Consider the following 26,683-nt stretch of genomic DNA (forward strand, 5'->3'; position numbering starts at 1 on the left):
AAGAATTATCAATAGCAATCTCAGTAAACACTAATTAGGTAACTTTATAATGTCTGTATATAGTGAATCAAATCAAATCAAAAACGTCGTTCATACAGATCTAAGAACAGTCAAATCTATGAAATTTCATTCAACTCCATCTAACACTTCAAGAATGAGTCTACCAGAAGAATACCAGAAGTTCCCAAACTTTTCCGTTTCGTTGACCCCTTGCCATATTTTTCGGTTTTGGCTAGACCCCCATTCTTACCTGGTATTAAGTTTTTGTAAATTTCCAACTATAGTAAAGTTTAGTGTTAAAAAGAAAGTAGAAAGAACAAAAAGGGAATTATTTAAAAAAAAAATTGGACTGAATCGGCTTGATTTTGGTATGTACCACGGTATACTATCTGATCCTGTATCATCGCCAGCAAAATTTTTATTTTCATTGTACAGTAGAAGATAAGATTAGTAATAAGATAGCAGTCCCATCCTATGATAAAAGTGCCTAAATAAATGTTAGAAAAAAAAATTAAAAAAAAAGAACAAGATGACCGCTATTGTAGACCCCTTACAGTTCGTCTTAGACCCCTGGGGGTCGATATAGACCACTTTGGGAATCACTGGTCTACACAAACTACCACATCTATATAATCTTAAAAAGATAAAAATATAATTCCTTTATGTAAAAGAAAATGCATTGTATTGAAATAAAGAACTATTCATCGACGTATATTTATACTGCAGTCTCTGTTACGATATCGATAAAATTTGATATAGCGACTTTCATCGATATCCCTAACGTCCCATCACTTTAACCCGTCAGTGTAATAGGATAGCGACTATTTTACGAGGACCTTTTATTCAAATTCCCAGTTCCGTTTCCAATAAGCAATTGTTGGGTACCAATATATTTTTTGGACCCTATATGCATGGTCTAGATGGAAGAATTATAAAAAATATTCACCCTCATGTTCTTTATTGAAATAATAAAACGAAATTGCTGTTGGACAATGACTGGGTGTGTTATATTTGAGTTTTATGTCAAAACCTTATATTCTTATGGTTTCAATATATGGAAATGACGACATGACTGTGTCAGTCACACGATTCCTAAAACTGGACTCACATTATTAGGTTCAGTTGGACTCCCATTACCACCTATACTATGGCGCGGGCGACAGTTACTAATTTTACATTTAACAATAGCTACATTTAAATTAATACAGTTATTAATGATTTAATATATTACGAATGTGGTACAGCTGAAATACTAAGTCATAGAATCATTTATTCAAATAAACTTACATTGAAGCACTTTTGAATAGTCATCACATTTTTTTTAATCTACCGCTCATTCGTAAAGCTGTCTCATAACAAGAAGAATGAGCAAGAAACTTGCGTGTTGTTCTTTTAAATAATTTTATTATTACTTTACATTTTTAAGTTTAAATGTGTGAATACAAACTACCAATTAGCACTGATTCAATTAAATACTCATATATTATATGTTATATATATAATATTATAAATCAGAAAGTTTGTGAGCATGGATGTTTATTACACTTTCACGCAAAAACTAGTGAACGGATTTTGACGAAACTTTACAGTAATATAGCTTATACATCGAAATAATTTATAGGCTATAAATTTCACGCGAATGAAACCGCGGGCAGAGCTAGTATGTGTATAAATACCAATACTACCATCCAATATACAAGGGTTTCATAAATTCAAATTAACAAAGTCAATATTGATATATTTCTCAGTCCACCTTTATCGACTGCACCCATGGGAATATATTGTACGATGAATATAATGGGTTCAATGTTAGATTTAGGCAAATATTATCCCAGTTCATGTATATGCTTTGTTTCTTTTTCTGTGACTTTGACCGCGTGGGATTAACCTTTTTTTTTTTACTAAAATCAATTCAAAATTCAAAATATCTTTATTCATGTAAGTCTATTACAGACTCTTATGATATGTCAAATCTATCGTCAGTTCGGTATGATTTCGAGATGAGATCGTATTCTTTTCAAATAAATGTTACAATAACACGGATTCATTATAAATTCCAATTTGGGAGAATAGAGTGACCACTACCATATGCTATTGCAAAAGCAAATACTCTAATGCTTTATACTATGTAATGATAATAAACACGAAAGTTAAAAAAACCGTACTTACATATAACAGTTAGGGAGGCGTTGGCGCGTATGACCTTATGCATCTGCGCTGGTCCCACTTGGCACTGAAACTCGGCGTCATCTTCTAAACTCGCGTTCACAATGCGCAAATTGTAGACACCGTGTCGCCGGTCGCCGAACATTGTGTAGCGAGGATATCCGGGGATCACAGATGAGAAGCCTGTAAAAGAAATATATAATTAAACTAGCTGACCCGTACAACTTCGTCTGCATTACACTTATCGTTATATTTCGCCCAATGTACATTATATTATTTTAACTTATAGCCTATATGTTAGTAAAGTTTCATCAAAATAGTATCGAAAGAGTAACAAACACCCACACAAACTTTTGCGTTTATAATATTAGTGGGATATGAATTTTACTACACGTAGAGTTTATATAAAGTCAGCTGCGTCAGTCAGTCAGTCGTAAAGCAGTTTCGTAAACTCAGCTTCGGTTTTTTCCGGATAAGATAATGCATTGAAATTACAAACAAAAGCTAAAATTTTAAATTAAAAAAAATATTTATTCATGTAGGTTTTTAAAAGGATTATAATGGAATGGTGCACCCGCCTGCGCTAACGGTTTACACTGGCGGGGCACCAGTGGAGGATGATAAGATGAGCATGAGGTCAGGTCAGTTAGCACATCGTGACAAATTCACCAGAAATTTGTCACGATGGTTTCCAGGGGGAACCGCGTGGAGGTCAACCTGACATGGTACATTGTTAGCAATGGGGTTATCAATCCACATTACTAACAATCCCTTTTCCCCCCCAATTCATGTAGGTTTATAACAGACACTTATGGGAGGGAAGGGGATTGTTAGTAATGTGGACTCATGACCCCATTACTAGCAATGTACCATGTCAGGTTAACCTCCACGCGGTTCCCCCTGGAAATCATCGTGATAAATTTCTGCTAAATATGTCACGATGGGCTAACTGACCTGACCTCATGCTCATCTTATCATCCTTCACTGCTGCCCCGCCAGCGTAAACCGTTAGCGCAGGAGGGTGCACCATACCATTATCATCCATAAAAAAAAACAGACACTTATGACATGTCTAATTACAATCAATCTATATTGTATATACGAGATAGTGTAACAATTACACTATTACTTAGAGAACATCTTAATATAATAACTTATACATTCATAATCTCAGTTCACTGGATTGACTATATATAACTGGTACTAGGGCCACAGAATGGCGGGAAGTCGGTAGCGCATTTTATGTATATGGGTAAAACTTCCCACACTTCCACCAAACGGGCCGTCAACTTATTTGAAAAAAATAAAATTCTGGACAATTAACACATATAGTCTCACGGTAATATTAACCCCTCCGATCGATCCCCCGTCCAATTCAAACGGGGATCGAAATTACGACGGCCTGAGCCGAGGTTCGAACCCCTAGTGGTGCCCTCAGACTAAAGTCGTATCCGTCATCATCATCGTCATCCGTCATCTGCACTCGCCCCTAACGTCCGGTGAAGCTCTAAAGGCCAGCTGCGGCCAACATTAGAGTAGTCCGAAAAAAAAAAATTGTCTAGTAACACAAGCACAGAGCTTGTAAACAAATTACATATATAAGTACTTAGATTTTTGATAGACCGATACAAACAATCATACTCATGACTATAAATGTTTGTACCGTGCGAGGAATCGAACCCACGGATCGGAAGTAAAGCTTTTGCTTTAAAATCAAAATAAATTATATTAACATATTAAATAAATGTATAACAATTATTCAAATATATTCATAAACTTCCAACAACAAAATACCAGATGCGATTTATTCGCAATTAAGTAAACAGTGTAACCGAGGTTTTACGTTGCGTGAATCAACCAGGATTATCTCCCGTCAACCGATTAATTCCTACCATTTATATCGATTTCGTGGCATTTCTATTCAAAAACAATTAACCGGTACCATCCCATTCGATTACCGCGACTAAATAATTTTGTGCAAGACGCCCAAGTCTGATTGAATTTCGATTATTATCGATTACGCAATCGATTTCTTAGGTGATAAATTAATTCGATTTTAATTGCTAATCGATTTTAGGATTTTTCATTAGGCATCTAATAATTAAATTTATATATACCTTTTTAACATTTAGAGTCTGCGCAATGAAGCTAGTATCCTTACATTTTAAGCTTCTATCGATAACTTCGGACTATTTTTTTAACTATGCCTATCACCGAAAGAAAATGGGCAAGTAGAAAAGACACTCCAAATCTGAGGATGTGGTTAAAGAGGTCCACTATCCCATTCAAATAAGGATCGAAATTAAAACGGGTTTAGCCGAGATTCGAAGACCTAGCGACATCCTTAAACTGAAATCGAATACGTCAATGAGCCTATGAGGTAACCTTCGGCCGCTCTACAAGTCCTTGCAGGTTTGTGGTGAACTCTGCACTCCATATCGTCTGGTAAAGCTGTAAAGGCCAGGGGCGGCCATTAGCATAGTTCTAAAAGCCAATAAATGTTGGTATACACATTACTCTGGTACTAGTACACTTATTATTAGTAATACACTAGCTGTGCCCGCGGTTTCATCCTCATATTTGAAATTTATAGTTTACTAGCAGACCCGGCCACGCGTTTTGTGTTGCTAAGGTAAGGTCTGTGGCTAAGGTTCTTGAATAAAATAATATTTCGACTATAAATTATTGAGAGCTAAGCTATCCTATCTTTCAAGTTGGATAATTGATATACAATTGCACTAAATGTGCAAATCAAATTTGCGATCGGTTCAGTAGTTTACGAGTCTATCACGGACAAACGTGACACGTAATTTATATATATAGATGTGTTATTCTGATGTATAAGCTTTATTACTCTATATTGAATTTTTGATACATTAATTTTATAGTCTGTCACACAGATATACATGTCCATATCTTGGAATTCATTCACAAAAGTGTCTATTTATACAGTAAAAGCCGCAGGAACAGCTAGTGTTGTGTAAGTGGAACACAGAAAGGCACAGCAGTAGCAATAAATGCCACGGTTCATAGGATCTCTGCTTCCAAAGCACCTATATTGTACGTTGTATACACTAAAGTTTGTGGTACAAGTAATACGCTATAGCGATTAAATTTTATCATGTAAATTTTTTATATTCTTTTATTTTTGGCTGTATCTGTATTCCGAATAAGTGGTTTAATAAAGAAAGGACTGTATAGAAATGTTTATATTAAGTTTATTTTAATAATAAAAATGGCATTACTTATTCCGTGTGTAAATAAATAATTATTATAATAATTCATTATACATATATATATGTATACATATTATACATACTTTGTGTTATTAAATATTGTCCTTTTTTATAATATTTAAAGTTAAATAACAAATACTAGTATTTTTTAAGTATTCAATCAATTTAAGTAATCATTAATTTACTGAATTATTTTTAACGCAATGAATAAATATCTATTTAGATGTACAAGTCTTCAAATACATACAAGTTAACTAATAACTTCAGTTAAAATTAAAAAGTGCAGTGTATAGATATACAAATATTTAACTGTATAAAAGTTAACTGATAACTTATATATAATGTAAATATAAATAATATATTGTTCACTATAAAATTAAATATTGTCGCTGTAAAAGTAAAAAGTAAAGAAAGGACTTAACACCCTAATCTCAGGAATGACTGATTCGAACTAAAATTTTATTAGTGTTGGAAAACCTATATATGTAAGTTAGAAAGCTATACAACATCAGCTACGGCCAATAAAATTGTAGCAATAAAAATGTTGCAAATATCAGGCGTGCATAGGCTACGGTAACCGTTTACTTGTTTGGCACCTATGTAGTATAAAAAAATACAATAATTTATGGAAACTATACACGCTGCCGCTTATAAATTAGACCACATCAGACAGGTCGGGTATGAGCCGTCACCTAGCAATCGATTTGCAATTGGCCTATTCAGGCAGTTTGTATCAATACATTGTTTACCTAAACATGCATTTAATAGATCTCAACTGAACATCAATCACCTACCTACTCGTATTAGTAATGAAATAATTAACATTATCTTCATACTTAGATGTATGGATGTTTGTTACTCTTTCACGCAAAAACTACTAAATGAATTTTTAATCACTTTACAATAATATAGCTTCTACATCAGAATAACACATAAGTTATAATTTTCACGAGGGTGAAACCGTAGGCACAAGTACGTGTCTATATATAATGTTTAAAAATAATGTTTCAACTCACCTAGTGCAAACCCGTCCTTGGCCCATTGTACCTGACCAGCTAGATTGGCCACAGCACATTCTAGCACGGCTTCATTGCCTTCCTGCACTCGTAAGCTCCGAGGTACGATTCTGAAGTACTGTTGCTGGAAGCCAGCGACGCAGACCAGCACTGAAACAAATGGAAATAGACATATTAATATCATAATCTTTACACGAAAATTAAATTTGGATGAATTTTACATTAGGCTACGATATAAGACTTGGCTATTTCAATCCAGTCATAGCTTAACTGAAAATAGTAATAATAGTAGAAATAAAATTAATAAAAATAAACAATGATATAAAGTTCTCAGCGTCGGTTGTACAATGTTAAAAAATAATCAAAGACTAGCAATCGCCACAACATTGTCTATATCAGATCAAGGCCCAAGGTGGGCAATATAGTCAGGTCTTTGTTGTTGCAAGCGTTTACAAAATAAATAAAAATAACCCATTGAAAAGAATCAGTCTAAAGTTACTACCCTTGGACGCAAACGTAATATAGAACGAATATACGCTCACGAAAGGACGTGATGAATTAAAACTCACTTGATCCACTCATTTAGCGGCCTCGGTAGTCTACCGGCAGTTGGCTGCCTTAATTTCGATGGTTATGAGTATTGTTTTTCGAATTGGACTTTTTTTTTATTTTTATACTACTATGGTGGCAAACAAGCATTCGGCCCATCTGATGGTAAATGGACTGTAATAATAATAATAATAATAATAATAATAATAATCTCAGGACAATTCACACAGCGCCATCTAGACCCAAGTTAAGCTAGCTAAAGCTTGTGTTATGGGTACTAGATAACTGATACAAATACATAGATATTTTTTTTTTTTAAATACATACATATTATATATAGAAAACACCCAGACCGATACAAACAATCATACTCATGAATACAAATGTTTGTGCCGTGCGAGGAATCGAACCCGCGACCATCGGTCGTAAAGCGGTGTACTAGACCGCTGGACCACCGAGGTCGTCAACTGTGTTTATTACGTACGTATTTAAAAATTTGCATTAAATTATTTACGCGACCGTAACGCTGTGTGACTCACGATACCCTTAGGATTGGAGAAACATTATTAAAATATAGAAATAGAAATAATCTTCACACAAAACTTAATATAAGCACTTTTGAATAGTCACATTTTTTTAACCATAGAAGCAGACTAAGTAAGAAATGTGTGTGTTGCTCTTTAGAATAATGATGATGATTAATAAGAATTTAATATACATGAACATGGAGACCTGACCTGACAAATAAATGAGCCAACAGAAGTAAATGTAAATGAAGAAAACATCAAACATAAGTAAATATTTGTATTCGTAGAAAAACCATTACTGTTGATCTCAGAACGTGACGGGTTCCACAAAAGGTCAGACGTAAAGTAACATTCTTATGACTTGTAACCAGAACCATGGTATAACATGTCGTTCTCGTGTTAGGTGAGGGGACCCTAAAAATAAGACAAAGGACCCTCATCAACTAATACGATAGCTGAAGAGCGGAGTGGGCGTCAAGTGGGTATACTTACAAGGAGACAGTTTGCGAGGTGAATGCTCCCCGCAGATATGGAGTTTGGTGGTCGGAGGTAGCGGGGAGCGGGTAGAATAGCGGATAGAGCAAAGGGGAGCGACAGATCAGATCTTGGTAATATTTTTTCTACATATTCGAATTTATGATTCGAATAGATATTTTATAGCTAGAGAAATTTTATTCATTAACCCTGAGGTCATAGGGTGATTATAGAAGGTAGATAAAACTAATGAAGATAACTATAAAATGTTTCTTTAGAAACTGACATAACTGGATGAGACCGTTTGTAGCTAATTATTGGAGGAAAATTGTAATTATAGTTGGACAATCAGATATGCAAAAATTGACAAATATAAATTTAAAAAAAACTTTATTCTAGATATATTTTATTTATATTAAATATAAACTATAGTTTCAATTTAATATAAATACAAGGGAAGAGGCATGTGCATTAAACCACTATTAAAAATGAAAGATTCTCTCAATATTATTATATTTTCTGCATATGCTATACGATATGTTTGCTAACTTTAAACTAATTCTGATATATTTTAAATATATAGCACAAATCAAATAAAATATCATTATTCATGTAGGTATATTACAATCTCTTATGATATGTCAAAACTAAAAGTGCTTTCGAGGTAAGATGAACTGAAAAGATACTCATTTGAGTTCATTTGAGCTTAAATTATAATAATTAGTTTGAATATTCAAGATGATTTCATTTATGTTAGCAGAATACGAAGAAAGTTTGTTAATTAAGCTTTAAATTAACGAAGTGAAAGCCTTCCTCGAACCCGCTTCCGCTTATGACAAACACCACATTAAGCATGGTGCACACTGCATGACAGTAGATGAAGAGACACTACACATGCGAGGAGACAAGCGCGTGAAAATTAATAAGACGTAGTTGTTTACGAGCTTCGAGCTTTACCGACTGCAATCGTGTTAAATAGGGTTATGTTATAAATATTTAGAACTAGCTGTCCCGAGCAACTTCGTGTATTACTTACTTTATATTTATCATTACATTTCGCCCAATTTACATAATATTTTTAAATTATAGCCTATGTTATTCTTATGTATAATTTATATTACTGTAAAGTTTCATCAAAATCGATGAATTTTTATAAGTACACTCTGCAGGACAGAAATTAGGTTATTATTATTTTTATATCCCTACATGATAAAAGAGGCTCACCCCAAAGAAATTCTTAATTTTCTTTTTTATGACTCCACATTAAAACTGACTCATACAAACATTTATACTCATGAATATATATTTGTATCTTACGAGGAATCAAACCCGCGACCATTGAAATTAAAGTGGTATGCTAAACCGCTACACCACAGGGGAGGCCATAAATAGTGTAAGACTAAAAATATCTACTCTTAAGTACTATTTAAAACTCTTATATATATACTAATGTAAAAGTTTGTAAAAATGTTTGGTCGTTTCTTAAATAATCGCACTTAAGCTGACTTAGGAATTTATTCAACTTTTCTTTTATATCTTCTTTTACTTTTTTCTTGTGATTATTAAATACTTTCGTAGTTTCACCTGCGTTCAGATCAATAATAATAATAATAATAATCTCAGGACAATTCACACAGCGCCATCTAGACCCAAGTTAAGCTAGCTAAAGCTTGTGTTATGGGTACTAGACAACTGATACAAATACATAGATATATTTTTTAAATACATACATATGATACATAGAAACCACCCAGACTGATACAAACAATCATACTCATGAATACAAATGTTTGTGCCGTGCGAGGAATCGAACCCGCGACCATCGGTCGTAAAGCGGTGTACTAGACCGCTGGACCACCGAGGTCGTCAAGATCAATAATATTATTTCTTTTATATGAATGGCTGAATTTATTTTAATTAAAGGTTGTCTGAAGGAAATCGCTTTAGCGCTAAGACCGCCTTTTGTACCTAGCCTACCTTTCTTTTTTTTTTTATTCATTATTGCACTTTAAAAGAGTGTACAAGAGGACAATGCCATATGGAATTCTCTACCAGATAACCTTTGGGTAGAACTAGAAAGTGTTGTAGGGCAGTAATGGCAAAAATTTGTGATATTAATACTGTAATAAATAATTAATTCGAAATTTATTTATTATACCTTTCTGTATACTATGAATATTGTTTTTTTTTTGTATTATTTTAAGGTGCAATAAAGAGTTATAAATAAATTTATTACGCATACTAGCTGCACGCACGATTCGTTCACGAGGAATTTTGCAACATTTCTTTATTTTTCTAAAATAAAAGTAGCCAAAATTACTCCTTATTACATTAGTTACCTGCTAATAAAAATCCCGTCAAAATCGGTCCAGCCATTTCAGAGATTAGCCGGAACAAACAGACAGACAGACAAAATTGTAAAAAATGTTATTTTGGTGTATGTACCGTATTTATATTCATATGCATGTAGTAAAAAATGGTTATTTCAATATTACAAACAGACATTCCAATTTTATTTATATGTATAGATAAAACATATTATTTTACAGGAGCAAAACCCTTTGTAAATTTACATAGCGTCGATAATAAATTTTAAAACATTTTAAAAACATATGTAAAAATATATGTAAAAATACTTGCAATATTAGAACATTAATTTCTATACAAAATAAATAAAATTGTAATATACATTATTTTGAAATTGTAATTTCAAATTAATTTATTTTTATGTAAGTAAATATATCAAAAGTATATATAAGTAGTATATATAAAGTATATAGTAAGTAAGTACATATATCAAAAATTTTATTTAAAATATTTCAGTTTGTCTGTCTGTTTGTCTTGCAAATCTCTGTAACAAGTACGATTATCAATTGCAGATAGCTAATGTTATAAGGAGTAACTCAGGGTATTGTGATTTAAAAAAAAAATATTGTCATTAATAAAAAAAGCATATATTCCACGCTGTACAAAGACTCGGATTTTGTAACGAATGTAACGGATTTTGAAGCGATTTTTTTAATAGATAGAGTGATTCAAGAGGACGGTTTATATGTATAATACATGTACACCCGTACGAAGCCGGGGCGAGTAGCTGGTATACAATATAATATGAAACCAACATAACTAAAACTATAAGAACGTAACTAACTATAACTACATATAATATTTAATATCAAACCAATTACACGTTACCTGCACGAGGATTAACAATATAATATCCGTTCTACGGATACGCCGTTCCTAATCCCATCACTAAACCCACACATACGCAATACGTCATTATAAACCGGGAACTCGACAATTACGCGCGTACTTATTTAAATAACACTGCACACATAGAGACAACATATTGATACGTGCAGTCAAATATAATCTATATTACGTACGACATTGGATTGGAATTCGTTTAAGTTGGTCGATATTATAATGATGCGGAATGTCGTAGTCGATAGTTACAAACAGGTTCAAGGAGCGCTTATTACTTTTGAATTTAGAACGGTTGCGGTCGAGGCGTAAGTAAGGGGAGGTGTTGTATGGCGGAAATATAAGATACGCTGTCGTAAAGAAAATGGTATTTATTGTAATTACGATGTTCGGTTTGTAATTTCTTGTTGTTTGTTATTATTTCTAGGAAATTACAGAGTACATAATCTTGTTTGTTTATTTTATTTTTGTAAGAGAAAATCATTGCTTCGTTCGTGTTAATTTATCCCCTTAGGAGTGGAATTTATCAAAATCCTTTCTTAGGGGATGCCTACGTCATAGGAGCTTTATGCATGCAAAATCTCAGCCCGATCGGTTTATAATTGACAAAGTTTCATACAAACTTTCATACCCTATTTTATCCCCTTAGGGGTAGAATTAATCAAAATCCTTTCTTAGTGGATGCCTACATCATAACATCTACCTGTATGCCAAATTTCAGCCCGATCCGTCCAGCGGTTTGGGCTGTGCGTTGATAGATCACTATTTCAGTCACCTTTGAGTTATATATATTTAGATATGAGAGGGTAGCACTGTTTTACTTATTTGAGCCGCATAGCATTTTGCGGCTCAAAATCATGTTTCGTAGGTTAGAATAGAATAGAATAGAATAAAAATCATTTATTCAAATAAACTTAATTTAAGCACTTTTGAATAGTCATAATAAAATTATTTTTTTAATCTACCCCTCATTCGGAAAGCTGTGTCATCACAAGAAGAACGAGCAAGAAACTTGTGTGTTGCTCTTTTAAATAATCCATATAACTTCACATTTTACAAGTCGAAACGTGTGAATACAAACTACCAACCAGCACTAATTTATTAGGGTCAAATATAAAACACAATAAGAGCAGACCAGTCCCTACAAGCAGCACTCGTTCACGAGTATGACGGATGAGCCAGCCACCACTGGTTTTGGAGAATGTTATGAAAGGGAAATTAGAAGTTATAAATATACTTCTCGCATATAAAAAGGCCCATATCCATTTTTCGTTTTAAATTCCAAATTACAATGTATATAATTAAACGAGCATTTTTTATGAAAGTATTTATTTAAATATAATACGCAGACCCTTCCCTGTTTTGCCAAAGTAAAATGAACTTTAAAATTGTCGCAAATTATCCAATTAATCCTATTATTCAAACGTTGTCACCCAGTTTGTAATTGGCTTAAAGGTTATTAATTCACGGTTACAGTTAAGCCGTTCTTATTCTGCATTACTTTCACCGAACGACATTTACACGGATCACCAACAGATGGCGCTGTTTTGGAAAATGCAATAAAACACTAAATCTTACTAATATCACCAATAGATGGCGCTGTTTTGCAAAATGCTAAATCTTCCTAATATTATAAACACGAAAGTTTGGGAGTATAGATGGATGTTTGTTACTCTTTCACGCAAAAACTACTGAACGGATTTTGATGAAATTTTACAGTATTATGGCTTATACATCAGAATACAAAATTATAGTACGTAATGCAGATTTCATTATGAAAATTATATAATATTTTGACGAGATTCGAATATGAGACCATCGTTAGTAAGGCGGTTTGGCACAACGAACTATTACCGAGATCGTAAAATTATATAAAAACGAGATTTGAACCCGCGACCATCACAAATAAGGCAGTTCGTTAAAACAGTTACACGACCTCAAAATTAGACGAAAACATCATATTATTGAGAACCTATTTCTTTTCAGCTGTGGGTTGAAAGTGGGGGAAATAGGGGATGGGGTGAAACGGGGGTGGATAACTTAGTGCGTAGAGAACTGGAGTATTTAGCTCCGGGAGAGTTTATAAAGTAAATTACTTCAACGTGCGCAATGTATTGAGTTTGTGAAAAAAAGTCAAGCAAATCCACGTCACTTTCAAGTCAAATATTAGTTAAACGTTTTCATTTACATTAAGTCCATTTATATATATTTTTTTAGACTACGATGGTGGCAATTAAGCATACGGCCGATCTGATGGTAAACGGTTACCGTAGCCTATGAACGCCTGAAACACCAGGTATCACGTGCGCGTTGCCGACCCTTAAGAAACCTTAATATACCCACCTTGAAAAACCCCATGCTGTAGTCTCGAGAAACCTCGGCAGGTAGTTCATTCCACAATCTAAGTGTACACGGGAGGAAGATCTTCTGAAACCGATCCTGATGATTATTTACCATAATATATGGTAACTCAAGTTCCTTGCTAACATTATATTCCATAGATGAAATATTTTTAAAGCCGTTTAAGTTTTATGTATTCCTTATGGCCTAGAGGTTTATTTTATCTAAACATTACATAGTATAAAACAAAGTCGCTGTCGCTGTCTGTCCGTCACTATGTATGCTTAAATCTTTAAAACTACGCAACGCATTTTGAAGTGGTTTTTTAATAGATAGAGTGATTCTAGAGGAAGGTTTATATATATAATATATGTACACCCGTGCTCTTTAAAACCTTTTTTGTACATAAACATTTAAAAACATTATAAAAAACAATTGAAAATTTGTCAATTGTTTTTTATTGTTGTTTTATATTGTTTATTGTTTAATGGTTTTATATTCACATATGTCAACAGACAACAGTCTTTGATTTCATACATAATAATGTAAAATATAAAAAGAACCGACAAATACACACACGTGCGAAGCCGGGTCGAGTATCTAGTCTTATATATAAAATTCTCGTATCACAGACCGATACAAACAATCATACTCATGAAAACTATGTTTTTTTTGTGTATGATAATAGATTAGTGCACCCACCTGCGCTAACGGTCTACGCTGGCGGGGCACCAGTGGAGGATGATAAGATGAACATGAGGTCAGGTCAGTTAGCCCATCGTGATAAATTCACGAAGAATTCATCACGATAGTTTCCAGGGAGAACCGCGTGGAGGTCGACCTAACCTGGTACATTGCTTGCAATGGGAGTTACCAGTTCCCATTGCTAACAATCCCATTCCCCCTAATACTATGTTTGTTCCGTGTGAGGAATCGAACCCGCGGCCATCAGAAATAATGCGGTGTACGCGTGGAATTTAACTTTATTTTTCTAAAATAAATGTAGGCTAAATTAGTCCTTATTACGTTAGCTACCTGCTAAAAAAAGGCTCGTCAAAATCGGTCCAGCCATTTCAGAGATTAACCGGAACAAACAGACAGATAGACAAAAATTGTTAAAAATGTTATTTTGGTATATTGTACCCTATTTATATTCACATGCATGGAGTGAAAACAGTTATTTCAATATTACAAACAGACAATTTTATTTATATGTATAGATTATATTGATAGAATAGAATAGAAGAATAGAAAATCATTTATTCAAATAAACTTACATTGAAGCACTTTTGAATAGTCATTACATTTTTTAATCTACCGCTCGTTCGGAAAGCTGTCTCATCACAAGAAGAACGAGCAAAGAACTTGTATGTTGCTCTTTTAAATAATTTATTATTACTTTCATTTTTAAGTTTAAGTGTGTGAATCAATCAGCACTAATTCTATTAAATTCAAATAGAAATAATATTGAATATATAACCAACTGGTTAAACAATTAATAAGAGGAAATCAGTCATAGTGATTAGAGCAGACCAGTCCCTACAAGCAGCACCCGGATAGACAAAAATTGTTAAAAATGTTACATTTTTGCATGTATATTGTACCAATTGCTATCTGATAGTTATATATTCACATTTTACATAAGAATGCATGGCAATCAATAAAAACCGCTAGCTTTTATTTCTAAAATCAATATTAAATCACAAACAGAAATTAAATTATAACGTTGTATGCTAATAAACTAGTTATTTACTTGATATGTTGTCGATTTACTTAATATTTTTTAATGCAATTCAAATGGACATACATTAGATCTCATGGGACAATTGTTTCATAAAATAAATTGATTATATGAAAGCTAAACTTTATAAAAGCTTTCGCGAACCCGTAGGGTATATCGCAAGTTTTCAATCGGAACTAGTCGGCAACTATTTACTTAATACATCTATAAACGGAAATACTAAGTGCTATCCAGGAATTGATGTGCTTACTAACAATAATAACAACTCACGACAAATTACACAGCGCCATCTAGTCTCAAACTAAATCTGGGTGTAGATTTAATAACGGTCGGAATTTAATCAAAGTCAAATTCAAAAATCATTTATTCATGTAGGACATTTTAGCCGCTTATGGACGTCAAGTATTTACATTATATTTTTTTCCCCTACCGTCCAGTTCGGTATATAGATCCAATTGAGAAGAACTGGCAAGAAACTCAATTGAATTACTTTTTTTTAAAAGCCTGTTTATTTACAATTGATAGGTATATTTAGATAGGTGTCTATGTCTAACATTAAATGAAAATCTCGTGCATGAACTACTATAGCCATGCACGATCATTCAAGTAACCGTTTAATGAGTAATAGGCTTTGCTCAGTAAATATGATTTAACAGATGTTTTGAATTTATTTAAGGGTAATTCCAATATATCCTTTGGTATCTTATTGTAAATTTTTATACCTATCCCCATAAAAGACCTATGTTTCTAAACGATACTTGGGGACAGCAAGTTTGTCTTTAAATATAGTATTAGTATTATGAATATTCCTGTTAGTTGATCACCGGTAGTCAAGTTTCCATACTAAATACTTGTGGTCTCACACATGCTATTTGTAGAGGAATTAAACAAAATAATATATACCCATTAACTAGTGAAATGTACTTCCAAAATAATACCTAATTCGATTAAATATATGTTAAGAAGTTCATCTCTAAAATTTCCTACATCATCATGACCATCTGCTTCTTCCTTATCCCATTTATTTGTGGTCGGCGTAATGTTTTTCTCTTCCATTCATCCCTGTTCGCAGTCACGTTATTTACTCCCTTTCTTACCATCTTTCACACAGTCCATCCATCTCTTTTTCGGTCTTCCTCTGCCATTATAACCATCCACATATATAATAAATACATTGAACAAAACCTACAATTCTATTCGCAGGACTGTAGTTAAACCGTAACCCTCTTTGTCCCCACGGTGGTTGAGTAATAAAATACCTCATTAACATCAGTATCATTTCTTTAAACAGTTCCAGGGTTCCGTAGTCATAAAACGTCAGACTTGAATATACAAATGGCAGTTTTATTGTCAGTTTACGATGTAAGAAAAAGTGCGGTATGATAAGAAGAATGAACGGCAGCTGGTGATATTTAAAAATTAAATGGACTTTATTAAGAATCGCTATATTACCGACTTGCATTTATAACTGAAAATGGTAAACGGTCGTTTTAAATGGTAACCGTCGCCTATATAGATCTTAATAAAATCAAATCAAATCAAATCAAAATATCTTAATAATGTAGGTCTATTACAGACTATTATGTCATGTCAGCGCAGGACCGTGGTCGTGGAGATCTTTGGGGGAGGCCTATGTCCAGCAGTGGACGTCTTCCAGGCTGAGATGATGATGATGTCATGTCAAAATTTACCGTCAGTTCGGAGAGCATTCAAGCTAAGGAGAATTGGCAAAAAACTCAGCTCTTATTCTTTTCAAATGAATTTGAACATGTTTACAATAATACAGATTAATTTAAATTCAAATCAGAGCGAGCGACGAGAGTAGAGCGACCCCCAGCATATGCTATTGCAATTTTGTCCAAATGAAATAGTCCGGAAAAGACCAGTCCCCGCAGCATAAGCAGCACCCGTTCACGAGTATGACGGATGAGCCAGCAGTAAAAAAAACATTGTCTCAGCCCACCATGCCGCTTGAAGTTTGAAACAAGCCGCACAAGTTTGAAATTTTAGCGAGCATGACTGTTTCCAGTTACTCCACTACGTCATGATAGTTCATATACATAGGCGACGATTACCGTTTCCCATGATCAGATCAGATGTACCATCAGCATTTTTTCTATTCCAATTGCAAAAAGGAACCTTTTTCTAGACCCAATATGAAATGTAAGTTATAACACAATAATTTATTTGGTGTCTTTCAGATTTGAAGTTGCGACCTGTAATTCTGGGTAGTTAATCACTAGGCCTTGCTACCCAGTATCTGTATAACTAAATTGTATTGTATCACAGATTAAATATTATTATGTACATTCATTAAGCGAGATACATTCAGGCCGAATATGTTACAAGGGCACTCAATCACTCCCGATCACGTACGAGATCCAAGTTGATAGCGGACTTATTTATCATTCGTTCCCATTCGTTCCCATTCGTCCCTTAATTCTTGTATTAATGTTATCCTACAGTAACAAATACAATGACTGATCTGTTTCCCCAACTACGAGTGCAACGGTGAGTACTCGAATACAACTCGAATTTAAATTACGTTCGAATTCAAATTGTAATTCGAATTGATCGACATCGAGACATTTTAGCCGCTTATAAACGTCAAAATTTTTGTAATTAATATGTTATTCTCTATCGTCCAGTTCAGTATTCAGATTCAATATTTAGAACTGGCAAGTCTCGTGTTTTTAAAGTCATGCTCATTTTTAAAATGTCTTGTGGCTAACATTAAATGAAAATCCCGCGCCTAAACAATATGGTCGCGCAGTGATGGCTGGCTCATTGTCATTTGAAGGAATCGTTTAGGGACTGGTAATGATTTAATCAGATGCTTTAAATTAGTTATTATTAAAGTTTAACCAGTATTTATATACATATTATTTATATTGAGTATTTACATATAATTTTATTTGTTTGCTAATTGTTTTCTATTCACACACGTTTTTTTTATTTATAAAATGTACATATTAATTTAATAAATTATTTAAAAGAACAATAAAGTGTTTTGCATTCGTTCTTCTTGTGATGAGATCTACTTTCTCGAACGTTTCGGTAGATTAAAAAATGTAATGACTATTCAAAAGCGATGTCAATGTAAGTTTATTGAATAAATGATTTTCTAATCTTCGTTTTAGATGCGAAACACATCATGTCATTTTTTTAAAATTTTTTAAATAAAGATGGCTTATTTAACTCGTGAACGATGCTGCTATTTTATTCTATTCTACTACGACTGATTTACTCTTATTTAGTTAAGCAACCAGTTGGTTTTATATTTAATATTTTCTCTATTTAAGTATTGTTAGTTGATAGTTTGTATTTACACACTTCAACATAAAAATGTAAAATAACAATAAAATTATTTGAAAGTGCAACACTCAATTTTCTTCCTCGTTCTTCTTGTGATGAGACGGCTTTCCGAATGAGCGGTAGATTGGAAAAAATGTGATGACTATCCAAAAGTGCATTAATGTAAATTTATTTGGATTAATGATTACCTATTCTGTTCTATCATGTGGAACTCACATATTTATCACCTCACATTATTTTCACTTGACCCCAGTCAGACCCGTAGTAGCACCCCATCTGTCATTTGACCGTTTTCGTCGTCTGCCTTAATTGATCGCGTTATTTTCTTTCTGATATTAATTGTAACGTTTTGCCGGCCGTTTAATCAAGAAGGATAAACGGGTAATGAATTGGAGTGCCTGGTTGTATTTATTTTTGTTTCATAAACGGTTCTACCGGATTGATACCCGGTTCGGCTGTCATAGAAAGATGTATTGGTATTTTATTATGGGATATCTCTTAAACCTCTTATTCACTAAGACTAAAACCCCCTGCCAAACTAACATTAACGTCATTATTGGGAACGCTTATTTTATATGGATTTGTGAATGTACCATGTCAGGTTGGCCTCTACGTGGTTTCCCCTGGAAACCACAATAGATTCATGGTGAATGAGGAGATCCGCAGAAGAACAAGAATGACCGACATAGTCTGAAGAATTGCGAAACTGAAGTTGCAATAGGCAAGGCATATAACTCGTATGACAGATGGCCGTTGGGGCAAAGTCCTCGGAAGACTCAGCTTTGGAAGGTTTCCAGCAAGGTGGACCAACGATCTAGTCAAGATTGCTGGAAGGCGTTGGATGCGAGCAGCGCAGGACCGATCGTCATGGAAATCTTTGGGGGAGGCCTATGTTCATCAGTGGATGTCTTCCGGGCTGAGATGATGATTTACAAAAATAATGTATCTAAGTTATATCAGTTGTCTAGTACCCATAACACAACCGTTGCTTAGTTTGGAACTAGATGGCGCTGTGTGGATAGTCCTTAAATTATTATTATTTTCACTTTTGTCTTGTTCTCTCAGCTTTTTCTGGTTTTTATTATTATGTATATTATTATAAAAAAAAAATATTTTCATCAGTAGTCTAATATTCATAAAGCAATCTCTGGTTACCTTCGGACTAGATAGCGCTGTGTGAATTCTTCAGGGATATTATAATTATGTTGTACTACGGGCATCGTATGATGTACATGGTACTGTTCATGTACAACCTACCACTTACCATCACTAATTACAATTGTATAAAAAATACAATGACACATCAGATGATAACTGTATTGTATAAAAAACAAAAGTTATATTGTTTTTTTATATCATTGTCACTTTATAATTGCAAAACTGTGACATAGTCATTTAAACGGTCACTTTTGACAATAAAATATGTTATAATACAAATCCGGTGAGATTATGAACTGTAGCAATGGTACTGTTTTCTGTTTGGAACAAAGGATTATAGGATGCCAATCTTTTTGTTGCAATAATAAATACATCGTACAACCTACATATTGTATTACAAAGGGGGTGGGTATATAGAATTTTCCTATACCTATTTATTTCTTTACTAGCTGTTCCCGCGACTTCGTCCGCGTGGAATTTAACTTTATTTTTCTAAAATAAAAGTAGGCTAAAGAACTAAAAATCATTTTGCTCGTCTTAATTTATTCGTTCCATTAGGTACTGATAGGTTCAAACTAATTCGTTTACATCCTGCATCATCCCTTATTTTATCCCGATGGGGGTTGAATATACAAACTTTCATCCCCTATTTTATCCTTTCTTGGGAATGCCTTTACAGCTTTATATATATACATATATATATATATATATATATATATATATATATTTATATATATATTACATGTACACCCTTGCAAAACCGAAGCGAGTAGCTAGTAATACAAATAAATTAGTCACAGAAAATTGTTCATAATTTTTTCTATTTTACCAGATTCGAACTAACTAACTACAGAGACTAATTGGAGTAACCCTGCAGGCCACAACGCACTAATTACGTAATGCTCCTTCAAAGCCTATTCCATATATTTCAGTCAACCCACCGCGTAATCCCCGACTATTCAGTGGAACATGAAATTAGGAATACCTTTAACTACACAAACTCAAAGAGAAATATTTGTTTGATTTGCAAAAGGGTTCAGAAATTAAGTCCCATAATTAAAATTGGATCCGACCTTAGAGTTATCAGGACGTACTATATTTTAGGGATGATAAGCTTTAAACGTGGATAAAGACGCTGGAAGAGTCTAGTCTAGAAATAAGGATCAATGCTAATATTATAAACAACTCAATTCGATTCAAAATATCTTTATTCATGTAGAAAGTGTGTAGTAATAAATTACCCTCCGATCGATCCCCGTACAATACAAACAAGGATCGAAATTACGACGGCCTGAGCCGAGGTTCGAACCCCTAGTGGTGTCCTCAGACTAAAGTCGTATCCGTCAGGCAGGAGTCGGCCTTCAGCCGCTCCATAAGTCCTTCCGCGGGTTTGGAGTGCCATCTGCACTCGCCTCCTAACGTCCGGTGAAGCTGTAAAGGACAGCTACGGCCAACAGCATTAGAGTAGTCCGAAAAAAAAAAGTAATAAATTCAAATTCAAATTCAAAAAATCATTTATTCATGTAGGACATTTTAGCCGCTTATGAACGTCAAGTTTTGACATTATATTTTTTCTATTAATATTTTAAATATTATAGACGGCCTCAGTGGTCTAGCGGTTTAGCTTTAATCACTATGGTCGCAGGTTCAATTCCTCGCACGGTACAGACATTCATTCATGAGTATATGCGGGTTTAGCACACCGCTTTACTTAAGATGGTCGTGGGTTCGATTCTAAGTAGGGTACATTTCTAATTATGAGAAGGATTGTTTGTATTGGTTTGGGTGTTTTCTATGTATATATATACATAGAATAATGAGGACTCTAGACAATCTACACAGTGCCATCTAGTCCCAAGCTTAGCTGAGAGCCTGTGTTATGGATACTAAACAATTGGTATAAATACAATTTTTTTTAAAATAAATAACTCCGAGCAATTAACAGCGGCTTCTATTCCCACGGTAAGCAAATCTTATGTTATGGGCACTAGAGAAGTGATAACAAATACTTACATACTTTTTTTTGTAAATACATACATAATGAATGAAAGAATGAAGGTTTGTACCGTGCTAGGAATCGAATCCGCGACCATCGGAACATAAGGCGGTCTGCTAAACCACTACACCACAGAGTACGTATGTTCTACACACTCATTAAATCAAGGAGAACTTTCCTTTGTACCAAAACTGTAATATACATCCAACGAGGCGTGAATTTAATTACTATCTATATTGAAATCTTGTCTGTATGTTAGTTACAGAAGACTTATTGATAACAAGTTGGTTAATGATATTCTGACGTTGTCATGTGAGCAGATTGTTGTCATCAATATATTGGAATTACTTGTTTACATTTCATTCATAATTTAAGTGGAGTTCACGACTATATAGTTACGATGTTGACTCGGTGGTCTAGCGGTTTAAGACACTGCTTTACTTCGGATGGTTTGCCATTGACCCATAACACAAGCTTTAGCTTCTTAATTGTTTTTATCGGTCTAGATGGCGCTGTGTGAATATGTTGTCCTGAGATTATTATTATTATCAGTTATCTAGTACCCATAACACAAGCTTTAGCTAGCTTAACTTGGGTCTAGATGGCGGTGCGTTAATTGTCCAGGGTTATTTATTTATTCATATTATATACTAGCTATGCTCACGATTGCGTCCGCGTGGAATAGTGACCTTGCATAGCATAAAATAGTATAAAAACTCAAAAATGCAAATTTCCATACAAACTTTCATCCCTTTAGGTAAAACCCCCTTAAGGAAAAACATATCTACTAACTTGAATGTCAGATTTAGTAAATTTAATCAACAGCTTAAAAAACATTTTCAAATTTCAACTCCCCTTTCAACCCTTTACAACCTTTTTTTAGCATTAAAATTAACTATATACCAAATTTCATTTAAATCGGTTCAGTAGTTTTGGCGTAAAAGCACAAAAGATAGTTATTTTCGCATTTATATCTGTAGTTTTGGCGTAAAAACGCAACAGACAGACAGACAGACAGAGTTACTTTCGCATTTATAATATTAGTAAGGGTTACGACCACTTCCATTCAACATGGATCTCTGTCAGTACCTGAGAATATTAAAATAATTTTGTAGGAAGGTTTCTCGGGCGTTTTATTTTGGGTACACTGGGTGTGATTTATTGTATCGACTATTACTACCTTTATTACGGGCCGGAGGTATACGGAACCGTTAATAAGCTTAGCTTAATTAATAACTTTTTCCCCATGATTTGTTATGGCATTTATGTACGGGGAATTCACACTTATTCTCTCACCAATGGGATGGGAGTTCATTCTCGGTAGGGCGAATTAAGGATTTCCTATCCGGGATATAATGTAGATGAATATATACGTACAGAGTGTAAGCTTAGGTAGTGTATATTGGTGGGTTATCCTCTGATAACTCATTGCCTTGCCTTTATCCTATTATTTGGGTCGGCGCAGTATCTCATTTTCTTCCACTGCTCTCTATCGGTCATATCTGAGCATACTCTTCTTTTATTCGAGTCATCTTTCACAGAATCCATCCGCCCTTCCAATCGATCCCCCGTCCAATTCTGACGGGGATCAATATTACGATGGCCTGAGCCGAGGTTCGAAACCCTAGTGGTGCCCTCAGACTAAAGTCGTATTCGTCAAGCAAGAGTTGGCCTTCAGCCGCTCCATAAGTCCTTCCTTGGTTTGGAGTGCCATCTGCACTCGCCCCCTAACGTCCGAAGAAGCTGTAAAGGCCAGCTGTGGCCAACAGCATTAGAGTAGTTAGAAAAAAATAAACACAATCCATCTATCTTTTTTTTGGTCGTCCTCTCCTTTCCATCCATCCACTCATTTTGCCATTCCTCCTCCACATAACATGTCCATTATTTGGGGTCGGCACAGTCTCTTCCACTGCTCTCTATCGGCCGTCATATCTGAACATACTCTTGTTTTACTCATATCATCTTTCACACAATCCATCCATCTTTTCTTAGGGCGTCCCCTCCCTTTACATCCATCCACATTCATATTATACACTTTCCATAAGACATGGTCCTCGTTCCACCGCATAACATGCCCATACCAGCTCAATATGTTACCTCACAACTTTTCTATAACCGGCGCAACTTTCAAACTTCCTCGTATATACACATTCCTTATTCTGTCAGTCCTGGTTACCCCACACATCCATCTCAACATTAGTATTTATAAGCTTAGCTTAATTAATAACATTTTCCCTATGATTTGTATTTATTTTCTCACCAATGGGATGGGAGTTCATTCTCGGTAGGGCGAACTAAGGATTTCCTATCCGGGATATAATGTAGATGAATATATACGTACAGAGTGTAAGCTTAGGTAGTGTCTTTTGGAAAGTTATCTGCGCTAATAACTATGACTGACTAGCTGTTCCCGCGGTTTTACCCGCGTTTAATTTCAATGAAACTTATATTACATATGATACTATGCTTTAATTATCATCTCTTGTACTATGTTTTTGAGCAAATAAATTACAATTATTATAGCTTATATTTTATTCTGATCTATATTACTGTAAAGTTTCATCAAAATCCGTTCAGTAATTTTTGCGTGAAAGAGTAAAAACCATACTCACAAACTTTCGCGTTTATAATATAATTAAGATTTATTTTGTTACTCAAGTAAGTAGTAGGCAATTTATGTTCACACAAAATAAACATGTAATTTTGAATAAAATTTATCTAAAAGAGCAACACGCAAGTTCTCGTGCTTTCTGAATGAGTGTTAGAATGAAAAACATACTATATGACTAAGTATTCAAAAGTGATTACAATAAATAATATATACGTATACTTATATATATATATCTGACAATAAGTACATATACAGGTCATATAAATATATGTTGTTTTAAAAATCTGTTAAAAATACAAATATCGACTTACCGCCCAATACAGCGATGACGTTCCTCATTTTGGCACAAATAACTATTATTTTTAACTACAACCGAACACTGCATAATTTATTAAAGTTCCAGTTTTTAATCACCTGCACATATTCCACTAAATCCGACACTACGCACTAGTCACTTTGTCACTAACACTACGCGCGGAGTTACGTTACACTTTGTCATTTTCTTATTAGCCGTGAATGGAAGTGTTGCTCTCTATTTTGACGTTGGTTAAGGATCTGGAAAGAAAACAGACACTTTAACTTTAAGATATTAAATAAATATTAATTGATTAAAATTTATTTATTTATTAGCACACAAAACAGATTAAAATCAGTACAAGATTTAATTGTAGTTTATTAAATTTAGATTTAAATAATTTAATTTTAAAATTAAATTAAATTAAATTTATTAAATTTTAGAACTGGATTGTAATCCAACACTAATTAAATCTAATTATATGTCAAGTAAAAATTTAAACGAATGTACCAACTGACCCGGGAAACGTTATGTCATATAAATTTATATCGGTATTACAAAATAGGGGTTGATGGGAGAAGGGCGAAAAGTCAGGGTACAACCCTGTATTTTTGACCAAATCATCATCAACCATAATATGAAAATTAAATTAAAAATTTTGTAAATATATTTTTTGGATGGACTACCTTTATCACTTATAATGTATTAATGTATGTATGGCAGTAAAAATATTCTCAGACCTACTGAATATAACTATAAATTGACGACCTCGGTGGAAGCGGTCAATCCGTTTACGAGTTTTATTACACGGCACAAACATTTGTATTCATGAGTATGATTGTTTGTATCGGTCTGGGTATTTTCTATATATTATATGTATGTGTGTATTTACGAAAAAAAAAATTATCTACGTATTTGTATCCGTTGTCTAGGACCCATAACACAAGCTTTAGCTAGCTTAAATTGGGTCTAGATGGCGCTGTGTGAATTGTCCTGAGATTATTATTATTATTATTATTATTAACACAAAGTTTCAGGTAAAATGTATTTAATAATAATAATAATAGTTTTATTACACTGACACGAGAATTATATTAACTTGTGTTACCTAGAAAATACAAATACATAGATAATTTTTTTTCGTTCAAATAAAACTTATATAGATCTAGAAAATACCTCCAGTTGATACAAACAATGTGAACTCTCAAATGTTTATGTATTGTAGAAATCGAATCTACTTATAACTTGATAATTTTAATTTGATCATTCAGGTAAAATTGTGTATTTAATACAGTAGCACCATATGGGCTACCCCATAGAAAAAATGTGAACACCATCGTTATAACAACTATTACATATTGCAGGAATCGAATCTATTACAGTAGATCATGACAGTCAAACAATACAAACACATATGTAAATTAAAATTCACTATTAACATTATAAATATAGATTTATTCTTATTTTAATAAAGAAAATTCTTTAATAATTTTAAATATATTTACATTATTATAAGCAAGAAACCTGTCCTGCTAAAACAACAATATCTACATATAGTTGTATATATAACAATATACATTTAGTTGTTATCAATATTGATATACAGCCATTATTCCACCAATATGGAGTATATTGGTGGAATAATGGCTGTATGTCTTTCTTACTTCTTTTCTATATTCGAAAAAAACGTGTAATAATGGTAGAGCTCCTCCGATCGATCCCCCGTCCAATTCAAACGGGGATCGATATTACGACGGCCAGAGCCGAGGTTTGAACCCCTAGCAGTGCCCTCAGACTAAAGTCGTATCCGTCAGGCGGGAGTTGGCCTTCAGCCGATCCATAAGTCCTTCCGCGGGTTTGGAGTACTATCTGCACTCGCCCCCTATCGTTCGGTGAAGCTGTAAAGGCCAGCTGCGGCCAACAGCATTAGAGTAGTCCGAAAAACCAAACCTTCTTGTGAAGAGGCAGCTTTCCGAATGAGCGGTAGATTAAAAAAATGTGATGACTATTCAAAAGTGCTTCAATGTAAGTTTATATGAATAAATGATTTCT

General features: G+C 33.8%; 2 protein-coding genes across 2 annotated transcripts in view; one reads left to right on the forward strand and one right to left on the reverse strand.

The window, feature by feature from the left end:
* The window catches only part of LOC131849342 (nephrin), a 328,927-nt gene that overhangs the window by 278,541 nt on the left and 23,703 nt on the right, over positions 1 to 26,683 (reverse strand). Inside the window, exons 2-4 of the mRNA XM_059199397.1 lie at positions 24,648 to 24,891; positions 6,419 to 6,568; positions 2,170 to 2,349 (exon numbers count right to left, since the gene is read on the reverse strand). Coding sequence (XP_059055380.1) covers positions 2,170 to 2,349; positions 6,419 to 6,568; positions 24,648 to 24,675 — 358 coding nt within the window. The 5' untranslated portion in view covers positions 24,676 to 24,891. The remainder of the gene's footprint in view (positions 1 to 2,169; positions 2,350 to 6,418; positions 6,569 to 24,647; positions 24,892 to 26,683) is intronic.
* The window catches only part of LOC131849327 (spherulin-2A-like), a 254,387-nt gene that overhangs the window by 171,697 nt on the left and 56,007 nt on the right, over positions 1 to 26,683 (forward strand). The window lies entirely within an intron of this gene.

This window comes from Achroia grisella, unplaced genomic scaffold (genome assembly GCF_030625045.1).
Source record: "Achroia grisella isolate CSIRO2021 unplaced genomic scaffold, CSIRO_AGI_Agris_v1 utg1107, whole genome shotgun sequence".
NCBI classification, from domain to species: domain Eukaryota; kingdom Metazoa; phylum Arthropoda; class Insecta; order Lepidoptera; family Pyralidae; genus Achroia; species Achroia grisella.